The 13,721-nt window shown below is 48.1% G+C and overlaps 1 protein-coding gene across 1 annotated transcript; it reads right to left on the bottom strand.

Annotated features, from left to right (window-relative positions):
* Window positions 1–5,642: 5,642 nt before the first annotated feature.
* LOC149855511 (extracellular fatty acid-binding protein-like) lies at window positions 5,643–12,276 on the bottom strand. Its single transcript, XM_090021300.1, has 7 exons — window positions 12,181–12,276; window positions 11,383–11,522; window positions 9,428–9,495; window positions 8,488–8,598; window positions 6,714–6,815; window positions 6,430–6,455; window positions 5,643–5,797 (listed from the first exon to the last, which is right to left on the bottom strand). Exons 1-6 carry the CDS (start codon window positions 12,274–12,276, stop codon window positions 6,430–6,432), a joined length of 543 nt encoding a protein of 180 aa, XP_089877426.1. The 3' UTR covers window positions 5,643–5,797.
* Window positions 12,277–13,721: the final 1,445 nt, after the last annotated feature.

Below are 13,721 nucleotides of genomic sequence, written 5' to 3' on the forward strand. Positions count from 1 at the left end.
TCTCTGGTCCAATGATCTTGAAAAAGAAGGGACTTCTGGTGATCAGTGGGGAGAAAGATCATCATGACTATGGATAGCAGTGAATAGGTGGATGGGCCTACACAGCTGTAGGCCAACTGGCTGTGTGTTTTCTCCAAAAAGGGTGAAAATCCAATAATCTAACTGGACATACTTCTCAGTCAGTCACCTGGAGTTACTAGTGAACAAGTATTACCTAGGAGTGTCTGAGACGCCTCGTCACTTGGTTAATCTAAAACCAGCCTGGGCAGAAAATGAGATGATGCTTTGTGCAAGATCTGAACCAAGACAGGGGAAGGAGTATGTCTCTGGCAAGACTCTGCTTCAGGGACCTATGTGCTATTGGGTACCCACCACTGAGAAGCCCAGGCTTTGAAGTGGACATTGCAGTGACCAAAAATGCAGAATTGGCACTTTTGGATAGTGCAGTTGCAAGGGGAGAGGATGCAGAGGAAGGTCCAGTTAAGAGGGGGTTTCTTGCACTCTTCTGAGGTTTCATCTTCACAGCCATTGCATTTTGCTAGACTCCTCATAGCCTACTGAGGTGAACAACCCTCTGAGGCTTTCACTGGAGCACCTCTCTGTTCTCTGAAAGTGTCTGTTGTACATATGCATATGCTCTGTAGTGTTCACAGTATGCCCATATTACAGGTGCATAGTTTAACTTATAAGGGTTTTTTTTGGAACCCAGAAACCCAGCTGTCTGGCTCCGGATACAAACACAGCGGGCAGAAGGAGTTCAGAGTGAAAGGAATTATCTCGTTTTTTATAGCAGTATTGATGCCCTGGCCCTATAGGCCTGGTCCTATTCATATTTAACACACACAAAAGTAGGATGTTTCAAGGCCTTAACACAACACACATGCACACACCGATGTGTGTTTTCATTCCCACTGATTTAACTGTATTTAATTTCAAATCAAATATAATACTGTAGCCTATTGGCATCAACATAGGTTTGGGAATGCTTGAGTCTCAAACAGTACGGGTCAGATTCTACCTGTTGTTAAGTTGGTGTAAAAGCAAATGCCAGAGGGTGGCTTAATAAAAGGAATACACATATGAGGGAAGACAGGTGGAAATAATGATTCACCATTTGCAGTGCTTACCTGTCAAGAAGGGCATCTCACATCCAACAGCATGTGTGTATGAGGAATGAGGAGGTTTTATGCAAAAATCTTGTGAATATAGTCTTCAAAGGCATATGGGAGAAGATCTTCCAGCACACAACCAAATCTATAATTGCATGTACACCTTCTCTTGGGTACATTAGTTTTGGATGGTTTGGGACTGTGGAAAAACAATGTGATAACAAGTAGTATCGGGCAAGATTCTTCATTGTTACGCCACTGCAGACTTCTTGAAGCCCATGGGAGGTAACTGAGGGCAGAACCCATGTTCAGATGATGATGATAGGCCAAGGGAGAGGGGACAGCACTTTTTGCTTCCTTGATGGCTCTGGATAACTTTGCTCACGCAGGAGAATTGTGCTACTGAAAGCAACCAGGCTGCCCAGCTCCTCCAGACTTTAATAGCCAGGCACTGTGGTGAGGTCTCCCCTCACTGAGCCAGCTGTACATGATCACAGGCCACCACAGCTCGTTGTGAAGTCTTCTAAAGGAGCATGGCCTTTGGCACAATGCAACATTCTTTGGATAATCCTTGAATCACAGATCCCAGGCACACTCAGAGCGGCTCCTGATTTACACAACTGCAGTGATGTTGATGATGAAGACAAGAATATTTGTCTCCAGAGCTTGGGACAGCAGAGTGGTGTGATGAGGGTAATGTCCTTCTCCCATCCAGTGTCCTCCAGGAGATCCTTACATACCTGCTCTGTTGCAATGTGAGCTGAGTGGGCCTGGCACATGAGCTAGGGATACTGAGGCTGACCTGTCAGCAATGCAGATACTCTACCAGTGTCAGGAGGAAGGCAGGCAAGGCCTTCAACTGGGCCCCATTGGTTGTGCCATGTTCTGTGGGCCCTCGATCAAGAAGACATCCCTTCTGTCTGGCCCCAGTGCTCTTGCTTCCTAGTCCTGATTCCTGATCCTTGGCTTCCCGTTCCCTAGCCTGGTTCCTACTCCGCAAGCACCTCTCTGCATAGTTCCTAGCCTGCTCTCTACCTAGATCTTCAGCTCTGAACTTCCAGGTTGTAACCATTATAGCACTGTGTGCTGTAACCATTATCTCCATGTCCAGGCTGCAGCCATGCCAGTTTGAGAGTCTGCAGAGCCCTGCCAGGGCTGCTGCTTATGTGCAGCCACCACAACCAAGCCATCTAACAGGGCTCAGCTGAGGGCACTCAGCAGCCAGTCCCCCTTAGGCAGCCAAGGCTAATTGAGGGCTTGTCTGCCTGGATCCTGACAATCACACCAACAAAGACTGTCAGGAAGGGATTTCACGCATTACACTGCCAGGACTCTTCCCTCTTCTGATCAGCAGCTGTGCAGAATGAAGTCCTCTAGTGCCACTGAGCAAAGACCACCCAGGCAACAGCCGGGCAAGGCACTGCCACCCTCCCCTGACAATGTGCCTATGCCCCTTTTTCTGTCTGATAGATGTTGTTTGAAAGACCCCAGTGATACAGGCATCCAGGCTTTCAGGGATGGGCTGGGAATTCAAAACCATGGACCACTGATCTCTAGCCTCTGTGAAATTGTCATTTGAGATGCAAAACCTTCTCCACTTGCTCAGTTTATGCCTGCCACAAAACAGCCATGAGCGAGGGTGCTTTGCAGTTTCCATTGAGCCCGTCACCTAGTAGTGAAAAGTTCCATAGCCTCCCACATCCTGTCCAGGACTGCGGGACACAACTTACTGGAAGTCAGAGAATTTTCCCATTTTGAAGAGTGATTGATTTTACAAATAAGCAACTTGGCAATCTAATGAAACAAGGGGACTAGATTTTACCAAAATGCATTCCTCTCCTGTTGGTAGTTCTGCGCTGAAAATCAGGCTCTAGGCCTCTTTTCTCAATAGACTCAGGAAAAATCAGGTTTTTCCCTCAACACATTTTGGGATAAATTAAAATAATCACAGAAAGGAATAAAGGAATGTTTAAAGTGGCTGTTTTCATGCACGTGTACAGTCGGACCCCCCATTACTAGTTTTCAAGTTACACTGATTCACATATACACACTTTACATAATGTGACCATGTTTCAACATATGCGATACCCTCCTTCATGTTTACACCATTTGCGGTAAGAGTGGTTGCTAGTTTGGAGTCTGCTTACACAGCTTTAGCATCATTTGTCATCTCCTCCAAGATTGTCCATCATTTTTGGTTACATTAACCCACGAATATTTGTGAAAATGGCATCAAAAAAAGCCTTTGATGTTGGGCCCAAAAGAGCATGTAAGTCTATCACCCTGGCCCAGAAAATAGAAAACCTTGATAAATTAAGAGAAGGCAATAGTGCTGCATCAGTTGCTCACCAATACAGTTTAAGTGAATCAACTTTGTCTACCGTTAAAAAAAGTGAGCAAAAAATTAGAGACTGTGTGAAAACGACAACTCCTGTGAGTCCGAGAGTGTCATTGGTGACTAGAATTCCTTATTTAGATGAGGTTGAGAAACTCCTTTCTCTCTGGATCAACGAAATGACCAATACAAAAGGAGCAGTTGTCGACAGCGCAGCAATTAGAGAAAAAACTAAAACTAGGCTAAAACTTTGTCTCTGTATGAGCATGTAGCCAGAAGTAAAGGTTTTAATAAGGCTATTAATTCCATTATTTTGTGTTTAAATATCCTTTTATTATGAAATAATGTTATCAAATCTCAGTCCCAGGTCCCTATCCCCCTGTTTTCCATTGACTTAATGCCTCGAGTTACACATTTTCAACTTACACAGTGTTTTTCAGGAATGTATCTCCCGCGTAACTCTTATACACAAGCCATTGTTTCAGCTGTTACTTATCTTTGGCTGTGCCTTCTTCTTTCCTAGACCTGGAGAAAGGCACCTGGTGCCTGAAAGCTTCTCTAACATCTCTCCTACCTATTCACTTGGTCGAATAAAAACCATTGCCAAAAACCCCTTGTTTCTCACATATTTTCAGGGGCATCATGGCTACAGCAACACTAGCTGTGGCTAGGTCTCCAGTTAGTCCTATATACATAACTTAAGGGGTGTCTGGGAGGAACCCCAAAGATTCCCGCTATGTAGGCCTCAGAACCAGGGTTGCTGTCCTACGATCTCCAGTGATGATCCTCAACATAGCTGGAGCCTTGACCACCAACAATTTTCAGTACCTATGACCACAAGTCATCACTTAGTTTATTCTCCTGGTATGCACAATTTTTCCTCATTTCTAATGGGTCCCACCTGGTGTTATTAAAAAGTGTTTGAACCACTTCAGACTTAACTTCTAAAGAGGTTGCAATGGGATTATAGTGTCAGTGTGGAGCACCGAGGGACAGAAGCTATGTTTGTGCTTCTCTAGGGGAGGAAAGGAAAACAGAATCACACCCATGTCTAGGGGCTTTTGGGGGGAGGATGTTTAGGGGGTTCCTCTCAGCAGTAAGTAACAAAACTGACTCAATATTACCCCATAAAAGTTAAGCCAGTTTAACCCCAATACTGTAAAGAACCATTTCCCTGCCATGTACTTCCTAGCACAGACAGGGCTAAGGATGCATGGCTTGGGGGCTGGATGGCTGAGAAGCTCCCCACTTGGCATGAGCTGTTCCAGGAGTGACAGGGTCAAGTGGCTGTTCAAGCTGATTGTGAAGAGTGAGTGGGTTTGCTCACTGGGAGGGCCACCACCAGCATATGCCCCTCCAACACTGCAGCCATAACCCTGACAGCTGCTACAGTCCTCCTCCCCACACATCCAAGCAGAGGCCTAATCCACTCAGATTTCCCTTCACAATACCTAAAATATATGCTTTTTCCTTCCCAAGCCACCAGGCAAATGAGTGGTCCAGACTGATCACATCCATGCCTTGCAGCTGCGCTCTCCCCTGTTCGGTGCCACTTGGACAGCATGCAAAATACCACTGCTAAAACTATCCCTCTTGCCGCCTTACTGACAGTAACTCCCCATTAACTCCTGGTTGATTTCTCTGGTTCTCCACTGCATCATATCTCACACTTCTTGTCCCTGGTTTCAAGATCATATAACACAGCCACTCCCTTCACTTCAGCCCTGGCTGCTTGAACATTCACCTTCCCTTGCTTCCAGTGAAGCCACAAACACCTCTGTGCCTCCTTCCATGTTGCCTCTTTCACTTGGGCCCCCACATCCCTCTGAATCCATTTCCCAGTCTACAACACCTGCCTGCTGCAAGCCTTAGAGCTGCCATCTCACCTCCAAACAAACTCAAATATCAAAGTGCGCCTTGGCCTTTCTGAACATACTTTTCTCTTCTCCTTTCCATCATTTCATCTCAACTGGGGAATTTCTCCTGTATAGAGATCAACAGAGCATGACTCTGCCCTGCCCACATAGAAGAAATTTAAGTGTTTATGTGACAAGACAGTCTTGAGAAAGACTTGGGCAGTGACATGCCACCAGAACTCCAGGGTAGATCTCTTCTGAGTTCTCTGAAGGAGCACATCAAGCTCAGGGTTTATTTGCAAGTCTGTTTATTCAGCAAGCAAAAGTATTACTCCCAAGAAACAAAAGATACTGCAAAACCACACCACCAAGAGCAGAGAGGAGGAGGAGGAGGAGGAGAGGAAGAGGAAGAGGAAGCCTGAAGCTGGATCTTGGATTTCCAAAGAGTCGCTGTTTCTTCAGCCAGGAACAACATCAACTGTGTGGCCCAGCATCCCCTATGAAACAACCACAGGGAAGGTGAATACCCTCGTAGCATGTTTGAGAGCATGATGGGCTGAGTAGAGTGTGGTTCCCTACCATGGGCTAAGCTTTCATCTGTACTCCCAAGTGAAGCAGTTAAGGTCCTTTCCACACCATGCCTCTGTTTCCCCATGCTATTAATCTGCTTTCCCCCTTGGTAAAACACCGTCTGAGCTATAGGTGAAGAGTGCTACATAAGACCTTAGGCTAGATCCCCCAAATGTATCAAGTGCTTGGCTTCCAACTGATTTTGGTAGGAGTTAAGCACATCAACACCCTCAAAAATAGCAAAGTTTAGGTCCAGAATCTCAGTGGAGGACTGTGATCCAGAGTGTATTATGTCTGTAAATGCATGGCAAATGCAAATGGCTGGCTGGACAAGGAATGATGTTGTCTGCTTGTTGTCTACAAAATCCAGGAGGTCTAACTCTCTCGTGCTAGGATTCTAACTCTCTAATGATTAAGATTCAAGGATATAGGAATGAAGTCTAGCCTCTCTGAGACAAACCTGAGAGGATTAAGGTGGTCCTTCCCTCAGATACAGAGGGCTGTAGATTCCCACTGAAGATACACCACAAAAACTTTTGTAGTCATAGTCAAGACTTACCTAGGCTTCGTCTAGGGTGCATATCTCTGTGAAAATAAAGGGAAGGAATGAGTACTGCATAATGGTTCTCATTAGCAGAGGAAACATCAGGGAGGCAACATGGCAACAAAGCAGAGCAGGACAAAATCCCTGAAGTTCCAGCACAGCAAGTATCTCATTATTAGCAATTTGTTATTTTGGCCCTTCAAACTGTGACCAGTGCCGCCCAACTGAAGTACTGACAGATTCCACCCAACCAGTGTGGACAGGAAGAAGCAGGAACATCAAGCCACCACTGCTCTCACCTTTGTTGAAAAAGATGGCAATCAGATCATCACTGAAGTCTCTTTCCGCAGCCACCTGTCTAAACACCGCTTCTGTTTCAGGGGTCAGCTCCTGGATCCTGGCTAGAGGCAAAAATAAGAATTAGAGCCAGGTTTGTCTGAGTGTATTTCCAACCATTGTGGAAATATTCAGGTGTCTTGACGTCTGCTTGGTGATGGGTACAGGGACGGGGGCGGGGAGGGGGGCCCAGAAAATGTGAATGGGTCACTGGGGGAGCCAAGGAAGGCATAGAGGAAATGGTGGAAGAAGGGCCGGCTGTGCTCTGGGGCTCTCCGAGGTTCTGAAGCACAGCCGGCAATCTCGTACATCTTTCACCAGGGCAATGGCGAGTATCAATGAAACACAGCCAGCAGGCACCAGATCCAGTTAAGGATCAGCTACTGTCTTCTAGACCCTGCACTTGCATGAGCTGACATATTTAGAACAGAAGTCGATGTCACCTTTGATATAAGATTCAGCTTCCCGTCTTTTAATCTAGGAATTACAGAGGAGCCTGAATTCATGTTTCACCCCCTGCTTAGTGCATGGGTACTTTGGAATAAGAGCATCCTAGTGTAACACAGTCTTTCACCCAAATAATGGTGTTGTCTTTTAAAGAAACAAATATAGTGGATTTCACCAGTTCTTAGTAACTCAGGCACCCCTGCTGAGTCTGAACCATCAACACGGCTCCAGGACAGGTAAAATGGTCTTTAAACAGTTGAAGATGTAGAGCATGTAGAGCAGAGCCAATGAGGAAAAGAACAAACTGTGTGGACAGCAGGGAATAAATCAATGGATAAAATACCTAGAGTTCAAATGATTTTGAGTGCAGCTAGAGCAGGAAGGGAAGGGCGCTCCCACTACTGTGATCTGAATGGGGCATTGGCCCTTAGATCCTTGCTGGGAACGGGGCGGGAGGGGACAGGGGCAGGGGATGTGCTGAATCTAGTTGTTAAGAGGAAGTTAGATGCAGAACATTTTCTAGTTTTTTAGCTAGTGCCCAAAAGGCTCAAATCCCTGCTGTTTCTTAGGGATGCTTTGGCAGGTGGTCTTAGCAAAGGCACAGGACTTAATCACCAACCATTTAAATTCTCCCAGCGGCCTACTGGTGCCACATTGCTGCACTGGAGTCTTCAAGTGAGCTCAGATGCAAGTTCCACCACTCAGAGACACGTCAGGACCCACTCCTCACCCAGAGCAGGAGGTGATTCCTAGGACATGCAGCTACCGGGGAAGAGCAGAAGGATCTAGCATAGCTTCAGTCAGGGGGGGCTGGATTGGATGTCTCATTTTCCTCCACTCTCCAAAGGTTTGGGTCTGTTGATGCAGAGTCTGCAGGGATGCCAAATCCTAACCTTCTTTTCCTCCACTAGTACAGCTGTGCGTCACACCTCTGCAGGTAAGACACTGGCATTGGAGTCAAGCATGGATTTCCCAGATGGCAGGACTGAGCACACCCAGAAAGTTTGTATTCCGGGAACCTTCACACTATTAAGACAGGTAGCAGGTCTATGGCAGTATGGCAGCTCTGGCAATGCAAACACATTCAACCAGGACTGATAAACAGCTGGTAGAATTTCAGGAGTGCAGGTTGTCTATTGTGCTTCACTGTGATGCACCATCCTGAGATGTGAAGAACAGCAGCTGCTCACAGTGAGATCAAGAGATTTGAGGACCTAAGTTATGGCCAAGAAGTGGCTAGAGAATAGGGAAAGACTGAGAACCATGACAAAGGGGCTTCCAGATACCTACTGAGGAGTTTCAATTCTCTGCAGCCCTTCCCATCAACCGTCCAGAGGGAATAAAAAATGCCATAGTGCTCATAGTCGATCTTTATCACCTGCACAGTTTTATTATGCTCTTCTACAAGAGAAAATGGAAAGGGCCCCAAAGTTAGTATCACCACTCCCAGGGAGGGAACAGCACTGCAAAACACTCTTTACCATTATGGTGCCCACCAAAAGGGAACCAGCTACACCAATGAGTCACAGTTAGAGAGCTCAGCGCCAGCCAGTTAGCTCAGTGCCAGCCAGATGCCCTGTGACATGGCTGATGCCAAGATACAGCATAGGCCACACAAACACTCATATATAATAAAACCTAGGTGATTATAAGAATTTCTGGAGTGAGGCCACTACAGACATTGGGGTAACCTAGTACATGTATCCATTAACCCTATAGATTCCTGCATCGAGGTAACTTGCCATAGTGTCTGACTCTCGTGCCATGTATTAGGGCCATATAAATGCCACCTCAACATCTTCAACTGTCCCCCATGAATAAAGAAAGTACACAGAACTCATTTACAGTAATTTGCCAATTGTACAGGCGATACTCAGGGCCTCTCTATACTGGAAAGGTGGTTAGAATTAAGGTGGGTATGAATTTAAAGACCTGGTGCTATTCTGTGTATGGGCACTCTCAGTCCTACTTCCACATGCTTTAGCCCTGTGGAGTAACTCCATGTGGCTGGTTTAGCTATCTGGGAATAGCACCCACCATAGACACACTCTGCAACAAGCACAGGAGCTGGTAACTGTGATGCCAGACAGCTGGGCCTTTTTTATAACACAGCCAGCCACCCATGAGCACCTGCTTCTCTACAGATGATCCCAATGCTTTGGATGAATGATAATTGATAATTGGCAGCCATTCTTCAGGGCTTCAATTGGTGAAAGCCCCACATACTCACCAGAGTAGAATTCACCTGGCTTCTCTGCTTCCTCAAAGGTCATTTCCACTTTTTCACATTTTCCCTGGCTGAAAAAAAAAAGAAAACAATGCAAAGGAAATGCAGTCACTGGGCTCCACTGAGACCCACTCAGAGAGGGTTCCCCTAAATCAGGAAAAGGCATCCTAGGAGGGATGCTTCATCCATCCAGCCACAGAGACAGACAGAGCCCCAGGCACCAGGAAAACCCCAGGTAAGTAGGCGAGGCAAAAGCAGAGACCCCATAATAGTGATAGAGGGACATCAGGGAGGGCAGTCCAGGAGCAAGGAACACACATTACTTGCAAGCTTTTCTTCTTCTTCCTGCAGATTTTACTATATTATTGCTTGACTAAAGCAGCCGCTGGGATGGGGGCTCCACTGCACTAGCTGCTACACGTGTCCAGAGAAAAGAAACAGTCCCTCATCTCTAGGATTTGCCATCTGAATAAATGAGGCAGGTACAAGGACTAGCACTATTTAGGGAAAATGAGGCATTGGGATGGCACAAGGGGCACTATGTGATCTTGATAGAGCCTGGGACTGATGCCAGCTTTCCCAAGGTTCAGCCATATGCCCAAGTCATCGGAGCAGTCTTCCCCTCAGCTGTGCATTTATCAAAGCTGAGACTGTTTAACGTAGTGCCTGCTGAGTAGCTCCTAGTTCAGCTCTCTTGGAAGCTGGGCCAAGCTGGGGACTCTGCCTCACCCAGTGCCTTTCCAGAAAGGCCAGTCTTTCAGTCTCCACCTGCTGTGTGCCAAAGCAATGTTTGTCTTCCCCCCATAACCCTCTGGTGTTGCTCCTACGGTAAGCAAGGCACCATCCCAATGCATTGCCCCATGCCTCCTCCACCCAAACCACAGCAGCAAAAAAGAGGGGACACTGAGGTAGTTCCCAATTGTCTTGCTTAAACTCACTTCCTTTGACACTGTGCATTATCACAGCACCTAAGAGCGGACATCTGAAGTGGGCAGAGAATATACTGCAGGGTCAGTCTTCTACTGGCAAGCTGTGACCACCCACCACTGCCCCCACCCTTTTCCAGACACAGTGAAGTCCTCATAGCCCCCGTAGACCTCAAGCCTTCCTCACTGCTGGTTTCCGCCACTTGATCCCTCCTGCCACACCTTGATGTTATCAGGAAGCAGGTCCTATGGAGGTGGAAAGAAGAGCCTGGCTGACAGTGCATAGCCACCCCCCAGGATCAGGACCCCTTGGTGTCTTCTAGCCTGCAGCCTCCTGCAGCTGGTTGTCCCCTTTGCAAAGTCCCTCAGGGCTTGCTGACCACCCTTGCAGGACTCATTCCTATCAGTCAGAGCCTTTTAGTCTCAGCAGTCTTTTCCAGCACCAGTCTTTTCCCAAAACGTCCTTTACTCCTTTGAATGAGCTCTGACTAGTCCCAGCCTTCCCTCTGTCCTGATCAGACCTTAGCCAAGTGCCTCCTTGTTCTAGCCTTCCCCCAAGCCTACTCATGGTGTCAGCCCCGGGCAGGAGCTCTGTCCTCCTCTACTGCTGGAACACTGCTGTCGATGCAGCTGGCACCCTTCCCTTACATACCACCAAGGGCAGGGCCTGTTTGATCCCTCCTACAGGACCCTCCGGCCTCCTCCTTGTGAAAGGTACTAAAAGGGGCTTGTTACACAAGTGAAGGGAGGGGACGGTGCTCTGACCTGGCAATGGTGCAGCTTCCTCAGAGGTGGCACAGTGACATTCAGTGCTCCACTACTTGCCTTTCCCCAGCCGCTTTCAACCCACTGGCACTGGGAGGCACTGGGGTCTTTCTACCTCACTCTGCTCTTTTGAAGCTGCCCATCATTGTGGCATCAGACAGCAGGTCTCTCAAGGGGTTTGTCAGTCCCACTCCATTGACATAGGGTTCATTAGGGAGCGGATGGAACAGGGAAGCCAGTGGGCATGGGACTATGCTCAGCTCTTACCTGGAGAAGGCCAATGAAAAAAGCACTTCCTCCTCCTCCGTGAGCGAGACATCAGCAGGCATCATGATCATGTCCCACTTCCTCTTTTGAAACCAATTGCAGGTCGACGCCACGCCAGTGAAATACCACTTCCCTGTGAGCTAGAGACAGCAGCTCCCTGTGGATCTGGACGAGGGGGTCAGCATGCCCTGCCCTCAGACTCCCAGGCCCCCAAATTGGGCACCAAAGAACCCTCTCAATCTGAAAGGGAAGCTCAAGGGGCATAGATCACAAAGCATCAGTGCCCAGGTCAAGGCGCAGAGGCGAGGGCTCAGAGTCTGCTCTGTCAGACTTGTCCCCAGGCACTAACCAAGCCCAAGCTTTACCAAGCTGAGTTTGCTGCAAGCTCTTTTTCTTAACCTCTCTCCCCTTATAGCGGAGAGAAAGAAGATGAAATACAGGCCTGCTAACAATGGGGCCCACCAACACAAGGGCTGGGCAGTGGAAATTAATACTCTCCCTGGAACCGACACACAAAAATTCCTCCCTCGTTCCCATGTCCCAGTCAAGCTCAGTGACCCCAACCAGTCATAGGAGGCAGTTAAATGAACCAGGTGCCTAAGGGGCTACAAGGGTGGCTTTGCTTTTGGGGCTGCAGTTGAATCAAGGGTGTAATTGCCATTAGGGACTCTGTACAGATCCATTCAACCCAGCTCCCAGGGGGAATGCAGGGATTCCTGCTTTCTGCTGAGCCCTATAACTGGAGCAGTCAGACACTAGTGAGTGCTGCCCTCCCCTACCCAGGACCATGGATGTTACCTTGTTCTTGTCTACCCTTTCTGCCCTTGGCTGAGCCTCAGCCAGGAGCATACAGAGCAGGGTCAGCCCCAGGCTCAGCAGTGCAATCTTCATCATGCAGGCCTCTTGCTTCTCAGCAAAGATGAGGAATTCAGAGCTGGCACGTGAAGGGCTCCTGGCTTTATAGGCCTCAGCACAGTCTCTCTCTCCCAGACATAGGAACAGAGCAAAATGGATCCTGCCCATCCTTTGTAAGTTGTGCAATTGAGGAAGTAACATGGCCCTGGTCAGCGTCAGCACATCATGTATCTCTGAAATATTTTAATACCTCCCAAAACACTCACCGATAAAGGACAAAGTACAGCACGTTTAGATCCTGAGGGTGAGGAGACTTGCCAGTAGGTTAATAGGATGCTGGCTTGGTTTGATCTCCTCAGGCTATTTGTGATCATCAAGGCAGGCAGCAGCAAAAACAGAACAGCTCACTTTGACTTTCTCCATTCTCACCTGCTCAGGGGTCAGGACCTGAAAGGACTAGAGAGTGGGACAAAGGGTCTTCCAGAGCATTATCCACAATGGGGAAGCCAACAGCGTGTGTTCTGCCTCTCAGCCTGTGAATCAAGCTGGGGCACATCCCAAAGCCATGTTGGACTCTTCTAAGGGTCCAGCCTGTGTAGAAGTCACAGGAACTGGCAACTGCCCATCTGTGAAGAACTGAAATATCCAGTGCCAGCTCTCACAGGGGCCAGTACAGGGGTGGGCAATTATTTCAGGCGGAGGGCGCTTACTGAGTTTTGGCAAGCCATCAGGGGCTGCATGACAGGCAGTCAGGGACAGATAAATATCAATTTTCTACATTTTTTAGGGGCCCCGCAGGCTAGATAGAATGGCCTGGCAGGCCGCATCCGGCCCACGGGCCACATTTTGCCCACCCCTGGGCCAGCAAATTTAGTGTAAATATCTCCTCTGCCTTTGGCATAAACCTTACCCCATCCCATTCGCTCTGGTTGCACCACGTAGAATTTATACCTGCAATCCGGGTGCCCCACTGCTTTGCCAGCAAAAGTGGGAATTTCCTGGTTCAAGAGGCATCTGGCTCAGGGACATGAGAGCCTGAGCACAGCCATGCAGGCAGGGCAGGAAAATCCCTTGTCATCTGGGGCAGGGATTACAAGGTCTGCTAGCACAGCATCTTGAGCACATAAGGACCCTGAGCATGGCCCTGTGGGAGATGTAAGTGCATCTTGGAGCGATGGTTGCATTCTGGGCCAGGCGCCTAGGGAGCAGAAACCATCCCTGCTCTCATCTGGGCCCAGTCAGCAGCCCTTCTTCCTCCACACATCTGTTTGTGATCTGGGCACATCAGCTGTCCTCAGCTAGCAGGAGAGCTAGCTTCCAACAGCACCTACATACAACCAAAATAAGCAATGTCAGTGGGGGTTTGTGTGTATAACAACTCCAGCTTGGGCTGGTGTGGAGAGGAGGGAGGAGGTTGTACTACACACAGTTGCTTTCCCCCCTTGAGTAATTCCATTAACAGGCAGCTGTAGTAGGCTCTTATT

The sequence above is a fragment of the Crocodylus siamensis genome, chromosome 11, assembly GCF_052110815.1.
Source record: "Crocodylus siamensis isolate JL-2025a chromosome 11, ASM5211081v1, whole genome shotgun sequence".
In the NCBI taxonomy this organism is placed as follows: domain Eukaryota; kingdom Metazoa; phylum Chordata; order Crocodylia; family Crocodylidae; genus Crocodylus; species Crocodylus siamensis.